General features: G+C 37.9%; 1 protein-coding gene across 1 annotated transcript; it reads right to left on the bottom strand.

Annotated features, from left to right (window-relative positions):
• Nucleotides 1-13597: 13597 nt before the first annotated feature.
• LOC121252778 lies at nt 13598-21368 on the bottom strand. The gene is made up of 18 exons (XM_041152579.1): nt 21127-21368; nt 20874-20991; nt 20573-20760; nt 20354-20461; nt 19108-19172; nt 18707-18812; nt 18179-18262; nt 17614-17760; nt 17410-17538; nt 16626-16693; nt 15850-15883; nt 15678-15762; nt 15291-15358; nt 15087-15200; nt 14949-14984; nt 14737-14823; nt 14108-14199; nt 13598-13958 (listed from the first exon to the last, which is right to left on the bottom strand). Exons 1-18 carry the CDS (start codon nt 21256-21258, stop codon nt 13862-13864), a joined length of 1758 nt encoding a protein of 585 aa, XP_041008513.1. The 5' UTR covers nt 21259-21368; the 3' UTR covers nt 13598-13861.
• Between the last annotated feature and the right edge of the window lie 3651 nt (nt 21369-25019).

Here is a 25019-nt window from a genome sequence, read left to right as displayed (position 1 = left end):
CTACGTGTATCGACTATATGAGTCTAGAAAAGTAACATAACATCGAAAACCGTTATGAGAAAGAATAGGAGAAGAGCCCCAAACATCACTATAAATCAATTCAAGTGGTGCCAAAGCACGAGTACATGACTCAAAAAATGGTAACTGTCGACTTTTAAAACTTAAACATGCAGAATACGATAGACTAGACTTAGACGCGGTTACTGGTAAAGAAAATTTCAATAAAACATGACGAACAATTTTGAAAGCTGGATGACCCATCCAAGAATGCCATTGAGGAAGCGAAGCTCGTTCGCCAACAAGAGCAGATGGAGAAGAAGTTTTATTTGAAATAGAGAAGGGATAAAGCCCATTCTTACTCAGTCCGTGCAGTAGAATTTTCCCCGTTGCTCCTTAACAAAAAAAATAAGTGGGATGAAATTTAAAGAAAGTGTTAGTAGCTGTAGTGAATTTTTTAATAGAAATTAAATGCTTGGTAATTTGCGACACATGAAGCACATTATGAAGTAAAAAGGAAATTGTAGGGGTAGAGAGCTTAGAGGTGTTGACGTGTGTGATGGTTAAACCAGTTCCATTACCAACGCGGATTTTATCTAAGCCAGTATATTCTTCATCAGTGATATTGAGATTGGAGAGATCTGAGGTCAAGTGATAAGTGGCACTCGTGTCTGGGTACCAATTCAGATTGTTGGACTAAGACGATCACGCTCATAAGATTCATCATAGCGATGATAACATCGTAAAGCAGTGTGACCTGGTTTGTTACATACTCGACAAACGGGTCGAGATTCAGATGGACTAAAGCCTCGACCACGACCCCTGCCACAATTTGAGCGGCCATAACCACGGGCACCAGCATTGAAACTAGAGGCACGTCCAGAACTGCGTCCACCATGAGACCCACGCGAACGAGATGTAAAATTCACACCTCCTAGAGTGAGATCATTGGGTGCTTGGTGATGTTCCAACCGAATTTCATGAGCTTTCAGATGGTCGTATAGATCCTTCAAAGAAAGTGGATAAACTCAGATTGTTACAGATATAACAAAAGAATCATATTCTGGTCTTAGACCTGCAAGTAGAAACGAGACCAACTCATTGAGAGGTTGATTAACGGTGGCTAATGTATCAGCAAGGGTAGTAAATTTATGGAAATAATCCGAAATTGAGGAACCACCTTTCTGGAGTGTGGCTAATTGATAATGAAGATTCATGGATCTAGCACGGGATGTGGAGGTGAGCATCCGTTCCAGCATCGACCAGACCTGATGAGAAGTTTAGCATTTGATAATGTGGGTGAGGATCGTTTCGAAGAGGGATGAATTTAGAGTGAAAAGAATTAATTGATCTTGCATGATCCATTGCATAAAAGCAGGGTTGGGCACGGTTTGGTTGGTAGCGGTAGTGATCATGGGGGAAGGACATAAGGATTATCCATCAACAAAAGCAAACAGATGCTAACCTTTGAGATAGGGAACAACCTGCGTTTTCCATAGTTGGTAATTATCTCTTGTAAGCTTGATAGGGGTGAAATTGGGAAGGGATGTAAGATGTGCAGGGAAGGTGTTTGTAAATACGGGTGGATGAAGAAAAGGGGAAGAGACGTGAGTCTCTAATATGGGTGGACTGGGATTTGCCATAGATGACGTTAGTCTTAGGCTCTTGATACCATGTTGAAGAAAATATCAACACACTTTATAGTTGTGTTGATTGTATTATTAATAGAGAATTACAAGTACGATGGTAGTAGAAGCCATAACAAACCGATAAGAGAAAGTATAGCAACTGGATGACAACTAGATAACTAAGTCTACTGGAATTGAAATTCTAGCTTTGGCATCTTTATCTTCTACGGCTTCCTTATCCTTAACAGTTTGTGAGTTTATTTTAATGTAATCTATTTGTAGCTAAAGTATTTTTCTTTCGGATGTTACGGGTAGCAATGCTCTTAATATTTGAAAATCTTACACATTATCTCATTTCATCATAAATAGCATGATTATTTAGATAAAAACTTAAAACTCATTTTAAATGGATCCTATTTGGTTTACATCTCAAATATTGAAATGAAGGTAAAACTTGGAGCCAGCTAAATGCTTAAATTTTCACATGGTTTCGTGAATTAAGGGGTTTGACTCGTATAAATAATATTCCTTGAAACTGATCCCAAAAAATATACGATTTTGGCAAAATTGGAAGTGGGTTGACTATCTGCACGAGTCCTTCAAGGCTTCATCCATAAGGCCAGAAGGAAACCATGATGATCAGTATTATTAATGTATGAGATCAGCATGGACAGGTATTTCTTTTATTCAAAATATCATCAAGTGTCATTTTAGACAAGAACCACATAAAGTAAAAGAAGATGCCTTTCAGATCTACGGAGACTCGATGCCACACCCAACCTTACAATATTACGCAAAACCGACTACTTTTTCCTCCCACAAATTAGTCTAAAACGGAGTGCTTTTCCCACATATCTTTTGAAGAGCCTGGAGTCGATGCCACGCCTCACCTTATGAAGTGAATTTTGACTACTTTTTCCCCCAGAATCTTTTGCATATTGCAACCAAACAACAATACATGATATCTAATCATAATAGCTAGACATGCCGCCATCCAACATTTTCACCCACTCATGAAAAACGTTGATGCATCAATATATATGGGCTTCTAGGCGGCCACCAGCTAGCACTTTAGGACTAAGGCAGATATGGGAGGAGCTAACATTTATAGGTATTGATAAGTGGCAAGCTGAATAACTCTAATAATGTTGCATTCTAGTGCAGCTAGCATGCAAGAGTAGTCCAGATCAGTTATTGATTATGAAGAAATATTAATTGTACGTGCATGCGGCAATAATTGTAGTAATGGTGGGAAACATATATAAATGGAAAGAAAAAGCGTCAAAGTTTGATGTCACATTAGGATCAAATTCAAGGATCTGATCACTCATGGAAAATTAGACAAGAATCACATGAATATCATCACATCCATCTGTGCATGGTGGCCATTGATCCTTTTCATCCTCCACTAATTACCATTATCTGATCTCAAACCATATATAGAAAATGATAAACACACAACTGATCTTTTCGCAATAATTTCCATTGTTTACGTTTATGCAACAATGTTTAAAATGAAATGTATTTTTGTAAAAACAACTTATAAAACTATCATCATTTTATAAAGATACCCTTATTTTAAAACATGATTGTGTCGAGAGTTATAAATTAAAGAATTGTGTCTATGATCATTATATATTCACCATATATGATAAAGGCTTCAAAACTTCAAATTAAGTAGTTTTTTTTTTTTTTCTTTTTCTTTTGAAAGTTGCCGGGTTTCGAATTCCAGACTTTTATTTTTGAAAGCTGGAGATTATATCAACCAGACCACAGACTTTGGTTCAAATTAAGTAGTTTAATTAACTGGCTTCAAATTATATATATGCACCGCATTTCCGTCTCTTTTCCGGAGAGTCGGTCGGTGGCGTGGTAAAATGTTGCCAAAATAAATACAGGTTTGAAAGTGATATAAAATATAGTGCAGAGGGCGGACCAGGGAAAGTCAGTGCCAACATATAATCCAAGCTGGATTTCTCTGGTGGTTAGATGAGAAAAGTAAACGCCTCCACACGCCTCTGCCGTACAAACCAGAAACTTCCATTGGCCCAATTAATACCATCCATGCATTTTATTATTCCCAACTTTATCGTGCATGAATATTAGTATTATTATTGTTGATCTCCACTTCTCAAGTAGTTTATGTTATCTTTAAAGTTACTAGCTATGATGAATTTAAACCTTTTCATATTTGTAGGAAACTGATCATGTTTGTCTATAAGTTCATCATCATAATGACTTTCCATCAAAAGATTTCTAGAAATCTTTTGAAAAATGATAGGGATCCTATTCATGCTGCCGCTCACATTTTTTTTTAGTTTTTTTTTTTTTTTTTACTTAGTGATTAAAAAAATATTTTTTAACAATATTGTATTTTTTTAAAAAAATATTTAAAAATATTAAAAAAATGATGTAAAAAAAACAAAAAATGTAAATATATATATATATAAAAAGAAAAAGGAGCGGGAGTATGAGCTGGAATATCCCCTAGCGGGATCCCTAGCATTACCCAAATCTTTTTAGAGTTCCATCAATGATATTATATCTTCTCACCTGGCTACTCTAAATACAATTGATCAATAACTAACACGTGAAAAGGTATATTTTTATTAAGTACAGTTAGCATTTTTCAATATGATTTTCTTACATCTTCTAGAGAATAAGACTTAGATATTTTAGAGTTTTTGTTCTAATTTTAAGGTTAAAAGAAAGAGATCTTGATAGGGGCATGCATGCATACTCTAATCTTCATCCATAAATGTTATAAAATTCACTTCATGTATCTAATTTAAAATCGTCTTTATTAGTAGTTTTGACAAATTATTACCAGATTGCCTGATTTGTAAAGAAGGGCAACATATAGATGCAAGAGGTCAGTCTTCATGAAATTGGAAATGGGGAAAGTGGGTCAAGATCGATCACATGAGCTGAGACAAACTAATATATATATATATATATATATATATATATATATATATATTGTAATTTAGGTTATAAAATTCAAAGTAGGGAGTAATTAAAAAGGAGAATTCGAAAAGGAGTATCTTAACCATTTTCCCACCACAGACGTTAATAAATCATACTCTTTTAACTTACTATGCGACACAATCATTCAAAAGAAGATTTTGGAGGCATTTTCATGAGAAGGAAAATGAAGGCTCCAATTTATTTAATTAATTAATTGGATGAGTAGTAGTAGTAGTACCACTGGAATATATATATATATATAGCAGATGATCAGACAGTTTTTCTAATTACACGACCATTGTGTTTAATTCTTGAGAATATTGTTACAAGTCCACGTGTACTTTTGTCTATACAAATGATCTCATGTAGTAATTAATTAATCGGTTGACGAAGACGATGTTGTACAATGATCGATGCACATGAATTTGACTAATTAATGCTAACCACACGAGTAGTACCCTAGTTGTTACCAATTTCTTCAAGGCCAATCGAGTGCATGCGTCGGCATGTATCGAACCTTTGACTTCTTTCATTATGTCCAAAATACCCCCATGTCATCTCCTACGTGTTAGGCACCGATTTTTTATTTTTTTAATATAGGCAAACATAGTTGATTATGGAGGTAGAAATTTAATTTAATTTTCCCACTGCGCAAGTTACGAGGAAAGAACAAGAAAATGGGATTAGAAAAAGGAAAATGCGGCAAGATTTGCCATCCGTTTGATCATGATAGGACGATCGATGTCAAAGCTATTATATATATATGGCGGCCTGCCAACATTCAAAACAAAGAAGGATAAACGTATTTATTATATATGAGAAGACTTGAGGAGGCCATTACGTACGTACCTTGCATTTTCACGCCTCTAGCTCTCAAATATTCTTCAAACATCATGAATTACCGGTTTCAGTGCCTCTGCCTCCTGGTTGCTCTTCTCGGCCTTGTGTTTACTCCAATTAGGCTAATTTACGGCATTCGGGTGAGCAGCGTTTCCGGCCCACCTTCCACGGCAACCGCTCAAGTACGTGTTTTTCGTCCGAAGGTTGACACTCCCTTCGCAAGCCATGCCAGAGACTTCCAGTCTGAGATGAGAAGGGTGCCTTCTGGTTCCAACCCATTACACAACAAGCGACGATAGTACTTTTTTGGGAGGGGGAAGAAGATCAAACCCATGAATCAGATCACAATGTATCTTGCTTTTATTTTATCTTTTATTATTTAATTTGTATCACAAAATATATATATATATATATATATATATAATTTAAGCGTCTAGAATACCTAGCTATAAGTTTGGTGGGTAGAGATGTTGTATAGATCATGGTAAAGAAGAAGAATAATATCAGGCTTGCTGTTAGTACTTGGAAGGCTTAATCTGCCTCTTTGCTGCGAGACGGTTCATGATATATATTTGTGCAATAATAAATGTTAGAAGTATCGTAGGATTGATTCATTGTGTTGTTCAGTGAACTCTATACACAGGAATGAGCTTCATGATTAGAAACATTATTTGCTTTTAATCCAGCATTCTTCTTATCAAAGCCTAGCTAGCTAGCTAGCTAGCTAGAAGTCATGGCTTGTTTTTCCTGGTTGGCTTACTTGCAATAAGTTTTGATTCTCTACGAAATTATACCCAAGGAAGATCATTTTTCTTCCATAATCAGATGACCCAATTGGGTGTATGTCTCTGACAGTGACACTGATGATCAGTAATTACTAATTTTTACCACAATCAAGCATAATAGTTCCCGCACATGATCTAGGATGATAGGCCCCCGCGCGCCCGGCCTCAGTTTGAATGATGAATGCATGGTGTAAATTCCCATTGTTTTTCATACAACTACATGCATGCAATTAAGGAAACCCATTTTTTGTGGACATAAAAGAAATATATGCTGGTCCTAATCAAGGGTTCAGTATATATGCATTACTTCCTCCAATAGAATATAAGGCATCAGCAATCATCGAAAAATACAGTAGTAGGTAAGGACCAGGGTAACCACAGAACCTTTTATGTAATTCTCTTCTGTTGTGCTACTACTCCCATATTTGATGTACTTTTGGAGCCATCAGCAGAAACAATTACCTTTTTCAAAACAACAGTACTAGAGATCAGATTATGTGCCAAAGGTATGCTGAGAGCATGAAAGCGGGAAACTCCCTGCCTATAATATATATATATATATATATATATATATATATATATATCCTAGCAGCATTAATGAGTGGCTCTAGAAACTAGCTAGGCAAGCTGTGTAATTGGTTGTGATGAGGACGAGGATGCGGTTGGTCCAACCTGTGTTAGTGCACATATTGCATGGTTGCATGAGTGCCTCCGCGACCTGCCTATATGTTTGCGCATGTCATATTTGAGCCTAAGGCTTGTCGATCAATCATCAAATCAGTACTCCGTGGCCCAAAAAAATAAGTAAACGATGGTATATTTAATTAAGTTAATTATTTAAATAAAGAATCACTCGTAAACCCCGGCCCCAAAAAGAACTATATATGGTAGCTCAAGGGAACTCGATCGATCGATCGGGTTGCCTGGGGCATAAGCGGTTGACCAGATCATATAATATGTCAAACAAGCCAGCCTTCTTTTGATTGCAGGCTTATAATATTATTGTGAGTAATGCTACTTATAAGTAGCATTAGATGTGACATTAGATGATTGAAGATTATATATTATATTTCACTTATAAACTTATCATTTAATATCACATCATGGAATGATGAGAAGATGACGAGAATTGATATGATGAATAGATTTTTTCAACTGTTTCGTGATGACAAACAAATAAAAACAACATTTACACAACACTAAATTTATGTGGTTAGGTAACGTTGAAGAAGTGTCAAGTTTTTAAGTTTGTATTTCATTAATGGCATTTTCGTAAATATATTAATGACAAACTTGTAATATTATAAGTTTATATTTAAAGTCAAGCTACAAGAATCGAAAGCAAAAAAATAAAAATAATAAAATAATAAATAAAAAATTACTTTACCTTTCATTCGACGCTACACGCGATTCTGGAGAGAAACGAATGGGTTTTTCAAACCCTAGTTTTTTCAAGATCAAATTGAAGCTTGAGGAGATGATCAAGTGTGTTTTTATGGTAAGCTTTTGTTAGTGGATAATACGAGAAAGCCAGTCCATATTTTGTGTGGTAATCAATGGTTGTAAGTGATTGTAAACTCAAGTTTTCTTTGATGCATTCTTCAATAATAAAGACTCCTAGACTATTCTTGCTATGGATGTAGACCATTAGGGTCGAACCACATAATTTCTTGTGTTGATTTCGCATTTCTTTTAGTATTCTTACTTTTATTTTGATCTTGCATGAATATATACTGTGATTTCGGGTTTTCTAATTAATTTAAATGGAAAACTAAACCGATCACGTTAATCATATATTTCTTGGGATTTGGTTGTCCGATATTCAGTTATAAATTGCATATTACAACCAGTTACATTAATTTGGTTTTTTTGAGTACTTATTTGTGAGAGGCTAAAATTATAACAAGTGGTATTAGAGCTAGGTTCGATGGGGACTGCAAGGTTCAATATCGAAAAGTTTAATGGAAAAAAATGACTTTGGGCTGTGGAGGATCAAGATGAAAGCCATTCTCACTCAACAGGGTCTCCAAGAAGCTCTTCTTGGAGAAAAGAAAATGGAATCTATTGAAGAGAAGGATAAGAAAGAAATCTTGAGGAAGGCTCACAGCACACTTATTCTTTCTCTCAGAGACAAAGTTTTGAGGAAGGTATCCAATGAAGACACCGCTGCTGGAATCTGGCTGAAATTAAAGAGCCTCTACATGACAAAATCTCTGGCCAATCGACTGTACAAGAAAACAAAGCTCTACACATTCAAGATGTCCGCAGGTTTATCGATTTCTGACCATTTCGATGCTTTCAGTAAAATTATTTTAGATTTGGCTAATATTAATATTAAAATTGACGATGAAGATCAAGCAATTTTATTGTTAAGTTCTCTAGATAATTCTTATGCTAGTTTGAAAGAGACCATGATGTATGGGAGGGAAACACTAATCTTAGATGAGGTTCAGGCCGTATTACACTCCAGGGAATTACAAGCCATGTCTAAAATAAAATTTGAAGCTGGGGAGGGCTTGACTGTGAGAGGAAGAGCTGAAAAAAGAGGTCATAAGGGAAAGAATAGTAAAAATAATGTGAGGGGTAAGTCTAAGTCTAAAGGGAAGCAATTAAAATACTTCCTATGTCACAAAGAGGGGCATTTCAAAAGAGATTATCCCAAGAAGAGACCTTACACAGGAAATGGACCTAAGGAGGAGGGGGATGCCTTGGTTGTGAGTGATGAGTATGAGAGTGCTAAGGTTCTAAACGTGTCTGAGGTTGACTCAGGATGTTCTTTTCACATGTGTCCTAATAAAACATGGTTTGAAACTTTTACTGGTTTATATGGGGGGTTTGTGATGCTTGGCAACAATAAGTCTTCTAAAATCCAGGGTATAGTGTCAGTGAGACTAAGGCTCCATGATGGTATTGAAAGACTCTTAACTGAGGTTAGATACATACCTGAATTAAAAAGGAACCTAATTTTACTAGGTGTGTTAAACCAATCCGGGTACACCTTTAGATCTGAATCTGGATTTTTTAAGGTTGCTAAGAGTTCACTTATCGTGATGAAATGAGTCATTAAAAATGGCTTGTATACCCTCATTAGGAAAACTATTATAGGTGAGGTTTCTTCTATCCTTGAGAAGGGTGGGGATAGGGTTGTTCTATGACACAAAAGGTTAGTTCACGTAAGTCACAAGGGATGTTTAAAACTTCATAAACAGGGATTGTTATGTGAGAAAAAGCTGAAAAAAAATTACCTTTTTTGTGAGGATTGCATCCTTGGAAAAGCAAAAAAGGTAAGATTTAAAACAATCACTCACACTACAAAACAAACCCTAGACTATGTGCACTTGGACCTTTGGACTCTAGCTAGGGTCAACTCACATGGAGGGGGAAGTTATTTCCCCTTTATAATTGATGACTATTCCATAAAAGTGTGGCTGTATATTCTTAAAAATAAGAGTGACACTTTTGAAAAGTTCAAAAAATGAAGAAATTGGTAGAAACTCAAGTAGGAATGAAGGTTAAAAAATTAAGAACTGATAATGGGCTTGAGCATCTCTCAGGTGAATTCAATCAGTTTTGTAAGAATGAGGGTATGGTTAGGCATAAAACAGTAAGGGAAACCCCTCAACAGAATAGTCTAGCCGAAATGATGAATATGACCATATTGGAGAGGGTTAGATGCTTACTGTCAAACTCAGGACTTCCTAAGTCTTTTTGGGCTGAAGCTACCACAACTGCAATCCATTTAATTAATAGGAGTCCTTCTTCAGCCATAGGGTTTAAGACTCCTCAAGAAATGTGGACTGGAAAACCTTCTAATTATGACTACTTGAGGGTGTTTGGATGTGTTGCGTATGCTCACACCCGAACTGACAAACTAGAACCAAGGGCTATGAAATGTATCTTCGTAGGGTACCCTGGGGGAGTAAAAGGGTACAAGTTATGGATTGATGAGCAAGGGATACAAAAATGTATCATTAGTAGAGATGTGGCCTTTAATGAACATGAAATGACTCGAGTTAAAACTAAAAAACTTCACTTAGGATACTAACCCTGAGAATATAGATCTTGAGGTGGAGCAACCTGACAATAATTTGAGAAAATTAGAAGGCTAGGATGCTGAGACTCAAACTTCCACTTTAGGTGATAAGGACCAAGGTGGAGTTAGTTCATACAACTTGGTCAAAGATAAAAAAATGAGGGTTATAAAACCCCCAAGAGGTATGGTCAAGCTGAGATGACTATTTATGCTTTGACCATAGTAGATGAAGTTATAAAAATAGATCCTAGATCCTACAAGGAAGTCATAGAAAGTATTGAGTCTCATAAATGAGTACAGGCCATGGATGAGGAAATGGATTCTTTGAAAAAAAATCATACTTGGGAAATGGTTGTTAAGCCTGAAAAGGCTAAGCTGGTAAGGTCTAAATGGATCTACAAAAGGAAAGAGGGCATACCAAGAGTTGATGGTCCTAGGTATAAGGCTAGATTGGTAGCAAAGGGATTCACTCAAAGGGAAGGGATAGATTTTAATGAATTTTTTTCACCTATTGTTAAACACAGTTCAATAAGGTTAATTCTATCCTATGCTGCTTATAAAGATTTACACTTGGAGCAATTAGATGTAAAAACAACTTTCTTGCACGATGAACTATATGAGACTATTTATATGCAATCCCTGAGGGTTATGTAAATGCGTCCAACATTGAGCATGTTTGTTTACTTAAAAAATCATTGTATGACTTAAACAGTCCCCAAGGCAATGGTACAAAAGATTTGACTCTCATATGTTGGATAATGGGTTTTAAATGAGTCATTATGATAGCTGTGTATACTTTAGGCATTTCGAGGACCACATTATCTACTTACTCTTGTGTGTAGATGACATACTTATAGCATGTAGGGATGCCGATCTAATTGAGGAAGTCAAGTGTATATTGAAAACAGAATTTGAGATGAAGGAACTTGGGCCAGCTAAGATGATATTAAGTATGGAAATAGTTAGGGACAGGAAAAGAAAATTTCTCTATCTATCTCAAAAAAATTATATCACCAAAATCCTCAACAGGTTTGGCATGTCTAATTTAAAACTTGTTAACACACCAAAGGACAGCATTCAAAACTATCCATAAATCAAGGCCCTAAAATCGAGGAAGACATTAGATTTATGCAAGATATACCCTATGCAAGCATGGTGGGAAACATCATGTATGCTATGGTGTGCTCTAAACCTGACTTAACATATGCTATTGGCATGGTAAGTAGGTTTATGAGTAACCCTGGGAAGCCACATTGGCATGCTATGAAGTGGGTATTACAGTACTTAATTGGAACTCAGTGTCTAGGTTTGAGGTTTGGAGGGGATATGCAACAGGGAAGTGAGTTAGAGGGATTTGTGGATTCTAACTATGCTGCTAATTTGGATACCAGAAAGTCTTTGAGTGGGTATGTATTTATAGCATTCGGAGGAGCTATTAGTTGGAAAGTTAATTTACAATTTGTAGTTACTTTACCAACAACCGAAACTGAATATATTGCTATGACAGAAGCAATAAAGAAGGCTATGTGGTTAATGGGTTTTTCACATGAGTTAGACATATTTAAAGGTGTGATAACCAAAGCACTATACATCTTGCCAAGAATTCAGTATACCACGAAAGGTCTAAACATATAAACATTTGACTTCATTTTGTGAGAGATGTAATAGCATCTAGAGAGGTTAAAATAGAAAAGGTTCCAACTGAGGAAAACCCTTTTGATATGATGACAAAATCCCTACCAGCTACCAAGTTAGGCATTGCCTAAATTTGATTGATATGGGTAGCTATTAGAGCTCGGATTACTTTGCAGGAACAGTCTAGAGGAAGAAGAATATCACTTTGTAAGGATAAAAGACTTGTCAAGGTGGAGATTTGTTGAAGGTGTGTCAAGTTTTTAAGTTTGTATTTCATTAATGGCATATTTGTAAATAGATTAATGGCAAACTTGTAATATTTGAGTGATGGCAAACTTGTAATATTAGTCAAGCTACGGGAATCGAAAAAAAAATTACTTTATCTTTCATTCGACGCCACACGCGATTCTGGATAGAAACGAAGGGGTTTTTCAAACCCTAGTTTTTCCAATATCAAATTGAAGATTGAGGAGATGATCAAATGTGTTTTTATGGTGTGGTTTCTTTGGAGGATAATATGAAGAAGCCAGTCCATATTTTGTGCAGTGATCTTTGGTTGTAAGTGATTGTAAACTCAAGTTTTCTTTGATGCATTCTTCAACAATAAAAACTCCTAGACTATTTATGCCGTTGATGTAGACCATTAGAGTCGAACCACGTAATTTCTTGTATGGATTTAGCATTTCTTTTATTATTCTTGCTTTTATTTTGATCTTGCATGAATATATACTATGATTTCGGGTTTTCTAATTAATTTAAATAGAAAACTAAACCGATCACGTTAACCATATATTTTCTTGGGATTTGGTTGTCTGATATTCAATTATAAATTGCATATTATAACCAGTTACATTAATTTGATTTTTTTGAATACTTGTTTGTGAGAGGCTAAAATTATAATAGGTAACGTGTCTACATTCACAGATCTACAAGGGATCTTATTCCATAAGAGATTACAACCACACGGTGAGTTACAAGAGCACACTCTACTCACACAATCTTAACTCTCTCTCTAGGGCTTTTTCTCTCTCATAACATGCTCTCACTTTGCCTCTTTTTGTTCTCTCTAAAATCACACAATCAAACCTTGGCTCGAGCGGTCTATCGAGTGTTGTTCGAGCAAACACTAGGGTTAGTGCTTCGCTCGAACTCATGGGTTGAGCTTCGTTCAAGTATACTTCGAGCGAACTCACAAATTGAGCTTCGCTCGAGCGATAGTAGAACAAACTCTCTGTCTGTGCCTTTTCTGCTCGCAAACCAGACTCCACATCCAACCCAACAAATATGTCAAAGAAATGGCACCTGGAAAGATAGGAAGATAATAAAGAAAGGCCTGTCACGAAAAGATCAGCATATGGCTGGCATTTGCAAGGCGTGTAGTGGGGAGAAAAGGGGGAAATAATACAAATACTTGTGCGAATGGGTTTGTTATAACGGATGAGTGCTGAATCTGAAATTTGATTATACTCTTTATCCTTATATGTAGGACAACCATTGATCGATCTGCATGACTTCTCTTTTAGCAATCTGAATCCATTTGAGGTAATTTAGATTTGCAATTCACAACCTTGCTTTGGGAGATCCTGTTGTAATAGATGTCCAAAATAAGCAATCTTACCCATCCAGCCTCTGCTTGTGTTTGTAAGTAAAAATTGCCTTTTCAATTTGTTTATATCACTAAAGCCAAATAATGAGTAAATTGGTTAGCACAGTGAAGGGGCATTTGAGTTGTCATCAGACAACAATACAAAAATTTGTAAAAATGAGTATTGGGTGGAAGGAAGTGCTACAATATCTTTAATCAATTTTCATTGACTAGCCACCCTTCAAGATCTATTTAGCACAAGCTTGGTAGTACAAGGAATTCCATGGCGGTTCACATATTCTTCAAAAACTACCATCCTATCCAATTAGACATGTCTGCTGCTGCATGTCCCTTCTTACTATCTCTGTCTCAGTCATCTTCGAGTGACTCCTTACAGCTTGTAATCTAAACCGGCTCCATATTTCCAAGCCTCAAGATGCCGCTTCCACTCATAACTCATCTTAGATGGAAGTGAGCTGAGCAATGGCCTAGCAAAATATTTAACTAGTAAGAATCGTGGAGAAACAGATAAAATGAATATGAACAAGTGTCTTAAGGTTGGGGATAGTACTATAATTCTTAAGGCTTGTCCTTTGATTAACTGAGAGTGAAAACATGAGTGTGGAGAAACAATTACCTTATGACAGGGTCAGCAAAGGTTGAGAGAAACGTGTAGCAACCCAGCATAAAAAAATGTCCAGACCAGTCAAGAAGCACAGGGACACCAACCTGAAAAATGATAAATTTATTTGACAATATCTGAATTTCGGGTGACAGCTATTTTGTGCATATTCATCAAGGAGCTATAAGGATTTTACACGGTATCTACTAAATTTATGTCAATTTACGCATCACCAACAAAAGAGTCAATATGTGTGCCCTACTATTCAATATGCATTTCAGGACTATTTGAAAACATGCTACACTGCCAGTCCTATGCCTGGATGAAGACAGGTCATATACCAGGCCAGCTATGGAAGAGATTTGCCAAATTCTGCTTTTATATCTCTCTCTGCTTTGTCATTGCTAATATCAATTAAAAGGGGGATGGTGTTTTCTTAAGATGATAATCTACACCCTAATCAAAAAAAGCTTTTCCTATTTTCATCATATGCAATAGGAGTATCTGCCGTTATAAAATGAAATAAGTGGGAGACATGTCTATACAAATAGTATGCAAAGATGTTGCGCTGTGATGTAAGTAACAGACACACACAAGTTGGAGAGTTGAAAAGAAATTTGGAAGGGAACTAACTTATTAATTACCTGCTTGAATATTGATGGGAGAAGTTGAGGTTTAGTTAACATGACTAGGCCTAATGTCTTGGCAAGAGGCACAAATTGTACGACATCCTGTCACAATATAGTGTTTCAGAAGAAGAGAAATTATTTTATAATTTCTAATTTGAAAAAATAAGTAATTATACTGAATGAGATGGCAATCAGAAAGCGCCGAAAAGATAAAATAGGAAAATAACCTGCAGAAACGGTCTTAGAACTGGATCACCTAACCTCTAAAGATGAGAGCCAAAAAATTATTAGAGAACAGAGTGAGAAGATAACGATGGAGAAATTGAAAAATTATATTGTTTTCTTATATAGAAACAGAAGCCTACCTGCATACTCTGAAAATTGACATGAAGGAGTTCATTAATAAAACCTGGTGGGACATTAGATTGGTGCTTCGCCGACATTGCTCTTTGGAACAACCATGAAGCACTTAAGTTGGGCTGCAGTACATATGTTTTAATTAGGATTTCAGATGACCATAACAGAAGCAGCATAACCATGTAGTAGATAGAAAGCACCAAGTCACCTACCATATATGGATTAAGCAGTGACAAGTTGTAAGGGTCAAGAAAATCTCCATTGATTGCTTCGCATATTCCTTTGTTCGCAGGGAAGAAGAATATTAGTAAATCTCACCCTTAAAATAACATTTATTACACATTATCAATACTTGATGTATAGACACATAATAAATGATTGCATCTCATTTACCCCCGGTTCCAACACCATTATTTAGGTTCCGACCATGACAAATACAGCATAGTCATAAAACAGGAACTGTGACCAATGCAATAAAACCCATATGTCATGAAAAACCCACTGAAACGATTTCACTTTAGTGTGGGGGCTGCACATTGATCCTAGAACCTTGTAAATAGGAAAAATAATATGCAGCTAAAATTATACATAAAGTATACCAGTCGACAGTCTCTTAAGGTGCCTAGTCAAGCTTCCAAAACCACCAAATGACACAGGTGATTGTATGCCACTAGCATCACCAAACTGCAGAGAATGATTGTGTGACGCTTGTATTCGATTGGTATAAGAGCATAATATATTGGGATTTTAGAAGTTTATAACATACATCACCTGTAAAACACGATCAAAAGCTGCTGGCAGTGGGCTGTCCAGTCGATTCACCACCATCAATGATGAAAACGTGTCATATATGATGAAATTGTCAGAGTAGATAATAGAAGTATGAGAATATTTGTCATATTCATGAATATAAGATAAAGACGATATAAAAGAGTATGAACTGGTGAATCTAAAATAATAAAGGAATCAAGAGTGTCAGTGAAAAACACAAGCCTCAAATTACATAATTATCACCAGATGAGAGGCTGCGTATCATTAATAATTCAGAAAGAGATAGGCCTTACATCTATTTCCATCCATTCATCTTGATTCAGAATTTGAAAATTAACAACTCTGTTACAAGATTGTTCACAATTGCTATCTGTTAACCATTATATGAAACCCCAAAAATCAAAGCTAATTGTTGCTGCCAAAATATATACAATCAGATATACTACAAAGTTACTAAGCTATCAGGGGAATATGTCTTAGTGCTACAAATAAGTTATACATTATGAGCCTAAAACATGGATTTCATTATGACTCTTGAGAGTTATGACCGAAATACAACCAAAACAAAGACAACATCTGTTTCACCTAACATAGCTTATGATCATGTTCACCTCCCATTCCATAGGTTACAATCAATACTTCATTTTTGAACTTCTTTACATACGAAAACCTGACACATTTTCTAAAGAGTTTTGACATAAGACTTTCATGGATATCATATAATACTTTTAATAGCATTGAGGTAAACCTTATGAAAATTTTCGCAATTCCTGTACCTGTCACGATATGTAGGGAACACCCCATATATAACTCTCAGTATCTCCAGTTCCTCAAGAGAGACTCCCTACAAAGTACGCATTAAAATTGTATGGTTAACTGATGCAAGGCATCAAAGAAAGGAAAGGTAGTATACAAGCTACTGACTGTATTGGGTATATTTTTGGGGGAAGTTGAAACTTATTAAGGAAATCAAGACGAAATTATGAGGGGGGAGAGAACAAGTGGGAAGTATAATTCTGGGAGAAAAAGAATTTCCTGAGAATAGGTAGTAAACAAGGTTAAAACAAAACCAAGGGCCATCACTTTCATTTGCAATACGTGTGTTTAGAAAATGCATAAAAGAACTCTCTCTTACGTCTCCAATATGCGTAGACTGAAAAGCAGTCACTCCATTCATCATACAAGCATGTGCATGCATGCAAGTGCGCATGGCATGCGCATATCACTCATTTTGAAAATTCTATAATGGTTGTGGACATATTGAGTAAATGATGATCTTATAGGGCATCAATCAGCTTGCATAGTGTAAATAGCAGGACCTTGAGCTACAATTCAAAAACTAGTGAAACTTGACCAGAACAACCAATAGCCAAACAACCAAACATGTGTAAGGATCAGTCAGAGATTTGGCGTAAACTAAATAACAAAAGGAGGCTGAGCTAGTTTGATTTCTAAGACGCAGTTAACTTAAGATGAGAAAAAACAAAAAGATTCCACACCTATTGGGATACAGAGGAAGCATGATATTTAAGATTATTGCCTACAGATCAGAAATATAACCTGATAATTTGGCAACAGAGCCCAGTATTCTTCTAATAGTTCTTCCAATTTCGGGGATCCTGGTTGAGGATCAACATATGTGAACATATAAGTAGTACGATCCATTGGACCTGAGCCAGCGGGGAATGCCTGAGGAACATTCAGAGAAAGTTTGATGCTAAAATCCCAACAAAAAAAAAGTTGACACTAAGGAGAAAGAATTACCTCCCAAAAATATTGAGCGTCTGAGTTTCCAACCTTCTTCACTGATGAACTGCTGTATATGACATCACTTGTAGAGTTATCCTTAAAACCACGAGCACAGGATCCAACAACAAGGCAGACACCATCTGGTTTCCTCTGGCATCTTATCTGTAAATCACAACTCATTACAGCAAGTAGAAGTTCAAGCCAGACTGTGGCATGCATCAAGTACTTAATTTGATAATAATGTTAACGACACCAGATTTTAAAGTGAATTGGATATCGGATTCCAATATGCAAGGATTGTAAAAAAATAAAAGGAAGATTTTGTTAAAAAGGCCACATAGCCATTAGGTTGACTAGGATAAATCAGAGTCAGCAATATAGTTGACCAGTCACAATCTTTTAAGCAAAAAGGAATAGCTACTAACACAACAAATGTGCAAACACACACCTAGAAAGTATACTTGCTTCATATACATGTATAGGTGAAGATAATTATTAATGTAGGCCAATATATGCTTGAAGATTGAAGAATAATATAGCATATATGCACAACAATCATGAATGAGAAGAGAAACCAGACCTGTTTTACCACAGGGGAAAAGTTCCCCATTGCATCAATGATGAGACGAGATGACAAAATGTTTCCTTCAGCAAGTTGCAAGACCTACAGAGAAAGGTGGCAGTAATATTTATGTAATCTAAATGTTCATGGACTGAGATTATTGTTTATATCCAAATTCAATTTCCATTTCTATTCAGGGGATTTGAACACTTTAAACTAGCAAAAGTCAAACATCATCGTAATTGGCCTTCTTTACTAATTTTAAAACCAGGACCCATCAAACTACCTCTTGATCTCCAAACTATACCCCCCCCCCCCCCCCCCCAACGCTAATTTATTAGTTCTAGTCTTCCCAATCTTCCATGTAGACATCCTCATCTCATAACATTAAAGTTCTGAATTGAATCATGTTTCTGCTTACCAACATGTCATGTCGTGTGGTGTGGGTTCTCATAGCAGCTTATTATTGTGACAAAATGTTAATTAGACTCATCAGATTTATAAGATAATCTAAAAGAAGCACTTTGCAACTGTCAGAAACCTTACTGCTGCATCCTCATATATGCAAATGTTAGAGACACTGTAACCTTCAAAGATGACTCCACCAAGGGAAATAAAACGTTTCTTCACAATCTCTATAAGCTTTGCGGGCCTGTAATTATAGAAACTGAAAATCAATATGATGGGAATGAAAAGTTTCTTCAAAATCTCTATAAGCTTTGCAGGCCTGTTATGATAGAAACTGAAAATAAGTATGACAAATGAGTATCGGAAACAAGGCCCTCTTCTCTTTTCTTAAAACTACCAATTTCCTTAATCAGTGGAATTGTGTAATTCAAAATCTAGAATATTATGAACAATAATTCAAAATCTAGCATTCCCCTTTGCTTTTTAAAAACAATGAACGGTGAAACAAAATGTAAAAAAGGGAAACAAGATAAACTCACGAGACACCAAGATTAAGAATGTCTTCAACCCAGATCTCACCTTTCCCTTCAAATCCACATCTGTTCTGTATATTCATGAACGCCAAAAAAAAGGTGTAAACAATTAGGATAGCATCAGGAGCAAAGCGATGACACAGGAGAGAGTTGGCAGTGGACAGTATTTGGCATGTTCAAATTGCTATAAGAACTTCCAGCCCGGTGAAAACCCTTTAGGAAAGTGTGTTTGGTGGCACAGGTCAATAGACTTTAGGAAGAATTTTTCGGTTACAAAAAACCTGTTTTGCTAAAACCGTGAAGGTCCTCCTTGGATCATAACTCAAGGAGAGTCCAACATTTAAGATGTCCCTACATTGAAAGTTAAATTTTCAAAATATTGAATTTCTTTTGAATACTTAATGCTTTACATAATGAATCACTTCCATTATGCACTATGACAATTGAGTCTGGATATAAATATTTATAGAACTGTGTTATAAATAACGAATACATTTTTTTAAGCAGGAATTTGATTCTGTTGAGCCACATCATCCATTCTTATATTAAATGTCCACAAATTTGGTAACTTAAATTTAAAGTAATTTGAAAGTTCGTGTTGATGTATATTATGCAATTTGGAATTCTAATAATTTGAGATACTTCTACTTCTTTCCTATATAACCATTTTCATCTTTTCATTATATTTAATTTATTGCATTATAAAATTCGAAGAAGATCGCATTTCCATGACTTCACAATCAGTCACACATCGAGCAGTTGCACGACTAGTTTCTTTAATGCTGCAGTGCTGCATAGTTGAAAGTTTTTTGCCTTACTGACCATTCAAAAAGCATTTGCAACTTTTTTTCAGGACTAATGTATCCAAGTCTGAATTTTTTTGTATGGTGTCAAATTTTAGAATTATTATGGCAAGATTAATGATTCTAGAATAAGGCTGCAACAAAAATCGCAGACTATGGTCACTGTTCCAAGACCTCCTATAGTATGCATATGAACTATGTTGAAAGTATATGAATATGTACCGTGACGACATGCCAACTATAGAAGTAGGTGAAGTTCTATCAAAACAAATGCTTCGCATCAAGCCACTAAGTAGGTGAAGTTCACCTAAGGATCATCTAGCCAACAAAGTTCAAACCAAGGTGAAGAATTCACAGTAAAGACAATTGTTGACGCCAATTGCAGAATTTACAGGGCCCAAGGTGAAGTGGACTTCATATTCACCATTTAGGGAATTTCAAAAACTTACAGGATTAAATTTCACAGCAGTTGCTTCTTCAATATCATCCTCTACGAGAATTCCAATTTCAACAAGCTCAAGGAGCTCTTTCCTCGAGATATTCCATTCTTGTTCCCTCTGAATCAACATCAAATTATATAATCTACTTCACTTGCAACAACTGATCATTTAAAAATAATTCTTTGCCATCAATCATATTTATGAAGAATTCCACGGTTCAGTATTTACCCCTTTTAGTATATTTCTTTCCACAATGCCTACTCGAAGACCTTTGAAACTCAAGGCTGTTGCAATGAATATTCCCAAAGTACCTCCACAAACTACCACATCAAATGTATCTACTGCATTTTCATCCACATCAGAATGGCTGAAGGTACCGCGACTTCTAGAAACCACTTGCTGGGGTTCTTGAACAACTGCAAAATGCACACGTAAAAATTACGTAAATTTCAGACAATTGACTGCAAGTTAGAGAAACTCGTAGTGTGAAAAGGGGTAGAAACCTATGATAAGTGAAATAAACTCAAACCTGTTTGAGCAGAGCACATACTAGACCAAAGCTGGTCCAATCTCTTCAAGGCATTATATGAGTATGCTCCACCAGCACCACCAACTTCACCACTCACTGAAATACTCTCCATTATTCTCTACATAAATCAAAACACAAGCATACTCTATTAAATTGTCATACAATTAAATTGGACCATTACCTCACAACAAAAACTGAAACAAAATATTCCTGCGGCAACAAGGATTGTCTGAGAAATTTCAGAAAGGGGTACCTGGGTTCTGGAGGGAATAGATTGTGCTCTCAAACTCGGGTTTCTTAAAGCTGTCTTGCCTCGTCTTCGAAACAATGGACTCACTTGGGGGTACTGCGAGAACCCATTAATGGGTTGACGCTGAAGCAACATCACGATTTCTAAAAAGTACTGAACAAAGAAAATTCCTCTTTCTCTCACCTCTCCCACAGTTCCCCTCACTCTCTCTCAGTTTATCATTTGAAGCTCAAAGATGCATGCGTACCACAACTGGACACGTTAACGACCAAAACCGTCCCCGTGTGTGTTTTTCTTCATCTTTTTTTCCCCATGCGTACTCAAGGCCTTGTTTGTTTTCACCTCGTTTGTTTTCATAACTTCTCTCAACTCATCTCATCTCATTATTATAATTTTTTCAAATTTTAATACAAAATAAAATGAATAATTCAACTTTTTCAAATCTCAAAACAAAAATAATATTAAAAATATATTTTATTCAATTTTTAATTTTAATCTCAACTTATCTCCTCTCATTTCATCCATAAAAATAAACGAGACTTTAGCAATAAATAAATGTTGTGATTGACTTGGAAAGAAGAAAAAAAAGTAAAGATCGTAAAGACAACTGAGAGGACTGGTTTCCTGTCAAAATTAAACAGTGGGTGAGAAGTGATATCTACCTTTAACCATGATTCATGTTTGAAAAATTATATTTATCATCCCTACACACCATACACTATATTTTTTTTATTCTTATCAAATGTGTGTTATATGGATGATGAGTAAAATAATTCAATAAGTTTAAGAAGAATAAAGCCAAAAAATAAAAATAAAATAAAAAAGTGTGTTGCGTATTGTGTGGGGATGATGAATAGCAAAACTCCTCACGTTTTCTTTTGAAAAATACACCTTTATAATGAATGAACAATATTTTATTCTTAAAAAAAATGATTGTGAGAAGAGTTCAAAAAAAATTATCTATCTATCATTATTTATTGGATTCAGGGTGTTGATATCGTGTTTCACAGCTGGACAACTCCACGCCATTGAGCTCGGTCTAGATCATATTGAGATAGAGAATGGGGGCTCGGGGTACCGTGGTACCTCTAATTCCTAAGTCAGTTGTTGAGATAGAGTGAAAGGAAGAAGCATTCAATCAGAGAGCATAATGAACTAAAGTATGAGGAAGTCTTAACCCCTTCCCTAGCTTGGGGAGGGGGTATTTATACCTGACTGAGGCGATCCTTGAGATGGAGGTAGTGGGTGTGCTGTCCATAGTGGGGTCAGGTGTCCCTGCACCCTCCCTACTGCGCAACAGACTCTCCAGACCTAATTGCAGCTGTCACTAACACCCCAGGAGGCACGTCATTGCATGTCGAGCTGTGTGATGCATTAAATGCGGCGTGGCTCCCTGTCGTGGCGTGCCCATCTCTGTCACATTAAATGTGGCGTGGTTCCGATCTTGTATGGCCATCCCTCTAACTTGTCCGGTCGCTAGGGTTCAGGGATATGAGATGTCCCTAAATGTCAACTGGTAGTGGTGCCAGACAGTCCTGCCTTCAATCCTCTAGTCTGCGTGCTTTGCTCGATTGCTTCCCTTTCCGGGCCAGCCTTTATCCTTGGGCTCTGGGACTCTTTGGGACTGTTTGGGACTTGTGGATCGGGCCTACTCCGCCCCGAGGATTACTCCCCTCATAGTGCCTCGCAAATTCCTAGCACACGTGTAGTGGGAATTCAAAGCATTCTTGCCGCACCTTCCTCGGGTGTGTTTCTTGCGATTATTCCCCCGTCGTTAACATGAGATCACTTTGGCTTCTGTTGTCTTTCCGACAACACGTGTGCTATATCCCGAGCTGTTTATCCACCCATGCTCCCCACACGCCTGACAAGGCTTCCTACTTCTGCACAATCCTATGCCGGTTGGGCTTCTCGAGGCCACCTACCCACATCATTAAATACGTGGATCACCTCGATTTTTGCAGTCTCTACAGTCCTATGCCGGTTGGGTTCGACGGGGTGCGTTTACCCACATCCCGGGCCGTTTATTGGCCCGTGCTCCCCATGCACCCGACGTGGCTTCCCATGTCTGCGGAGTCCTACGCCAGTTGGTCTTCTTGAGGCCAACCATTATGTCAGGATGCCTCTCATTTTCATCATTTGCCTTATTGTCTTCCTTTCCTTCGCTAGTTTCTCTCCCCATTTCCCACATTGCTTCCGTCTTCTCACTTCCTCCATTGCTGTCGTTTCTCTTTCGAGTTCTTCTCCACAGCGGTTCTCTCCGTTACTCAAGCTTTCTATCTTCCCCTCCGTCATTCTCGTCATCTTGTTGTGTCAATTCGATGGCCCCAAAGAGTTCCTCAAGTGCCAAGCCTCTGTACTTCGCCGGGAAGAGCAAGGAGTCGTCGGTGGTTCTAGGTGCCCTTCAGGAGTTTAGGGCGAAATACAATATCCCTGCGTCGGTTGTTCTGGAGGTCCCAGGGCGTCGCGTGCCGTGTGGCGCTCTACCCCCTCATGTTCACGAACGGGCTTCGCCTCCCAATTTGCCACCCCGTTTAGGACGTTCAAAATTTGTTAGGGTTGGCCCCCGCGCAACTTCACCCGAACACCTGGCCACTCCTAGTGGCCAGTGCATTATTTATCGGAGAATCTCAGCGCCGGTTCAGAGGAGTATCTCGACTAGACAGCTCGAGAGTTTTTGTCAGTGTACCATATGCTGCGCCTGGATGGGAGTTTGTATAGCTTCCAGGCGCGCGCATTCGGGAGGCACATCGCCAACCTCGAATCGCACCACTCGCTCATCAAGGATTGGTCCCAGAAGTTCTTCTTTGTTTCAGATTCAGGATGGGAGTACCCCGAGGGAGAAAAGGACCATGAAGAGTTTCCCGCTCAAGTCGTCTAGTTGTACGTCCCCTTGGCCAAGAGCTTGTCCGTCAACTTGTATTGGAGGGAGGAGGCCAGGTTAGCGAAAGTGTTGTCCTGTGTATCGGCCCACCCTTATGACACGGAGACCGACACAATGTTTTCCGACGTCAATATCAGAAACTACTTGACCGCTCCCGACCGCTCGTACGTGCTTAGGCTCAACTTCCTGAGGGTCCCCTCATCGCCCTGTGGTCAGAAGCATCACTCAAGTTCTCTTATGACTGGTAGCAAAGGGAAATGGCCAAAGGAGGCTCATGACGAGGCAGGCAGGGCTTCTCGAGGCAAGGCAAGCCAAGCTCCCAAAGGCGACGCCAAGGGGTCCCAGAGCAGAGAAGGCTCGTCCCGGAGCGGAGTCAGAGAAACCAAATCCCCCTCTCCCCACAAGGCTTTAAGGAGCGAGGCCGTGGGATCCCAGCGCGCATGCTAGTGCGCCTAGAGGTCCCTGCTCCACCTACTTAGGGGTCCACTAGGAGCAAGGCTAGGGGATCCCAACTCACGCGTCCCAAGCGCCCCTAAGGTCTCGGTTCCACCTACTTGGGGGTCCACTTCATTTTCCAGGATGTAGCGTTTGACGTTCGCCACGTCGTTCATTCCATCGGCGTGTGTCCCATCAACATTTATGGTCAAAGAGGAGGAAGATGACAAAGTCTTTCAGGCTGCCATTTTCAACGCCTTCACTCAACCAGCCCCTCGTGGGGCGGCGGTCGTGGAGTCTTCTGTCTCTTTCGAGGAGACACTTAATCAAGTGGCCCTTCTGCCTGTTCTGCCCATGGCCGCCACGGGGTCCTCGATCTCTCTTTCTATCCTGGAGGCTGTCGATCGGGATGACGCTTCCCCTTCAATGCCTGGGCTCCCAAGTGTTGGTGTCGGGGGTCCATCCTCCTCTACAGTACCAATGCTCGACGATAGGGAAAGAGAGGGCCCGAGCTCCCCCTTTGTTGTGGAGCTAGCGACAATCGGGTGTCGATCCCGTCGCCTTCCCTGCGATCTTC

Source organism: Juglans microcarpa x Juglans regia, chromosome 2S (genome assembly GCF_004785595.1).
Source record: "Juglans microcarpa x Juglans regia isolate MS1-56 chromosome 2S, Jm3101_v1.0, whole genome shotgun sequence".
Taxonomy (NCBI): Eukaryota; Viridiplantae; Streptophyta; class Magnoliopsida; order Fagales; family Juglandaceae; genus Juglans; species Juglans microcarpa x Juglans regia.
Note: the sequence above shows the minus strand (reverse complement) of the source record. Positions and strands in the feature narration are given on the sequence as shown.

What these genes read in the sequence shown, in the direction of transcription:
- LOC121252778 (XM_041152579.1), bottom strand. Translation starts at nt 21,258, where the DNA reads ATGTTGCTTCAGCGTCAACCCATTAATGGGTTCTCGCAGTACCCCCAA. An exon ending in CTTTTGATCGTGTTTTACAG is followed by an intron (nt 15,763 to 15,849) that starts GTGATGTATGTT and finishes CATTCTCTGCAG; the next exon opens with TTTGGTGATGCTAGTGGCAT. An exon ending in CACTGCTTAATCCATATATG is followed by an intron (nt 15,201 to 15,290) that starts GTAGGTGACTTG and finishes TATGTACTGCAG; the next exon opens with CCCAACTTAAGTGCTTCATG.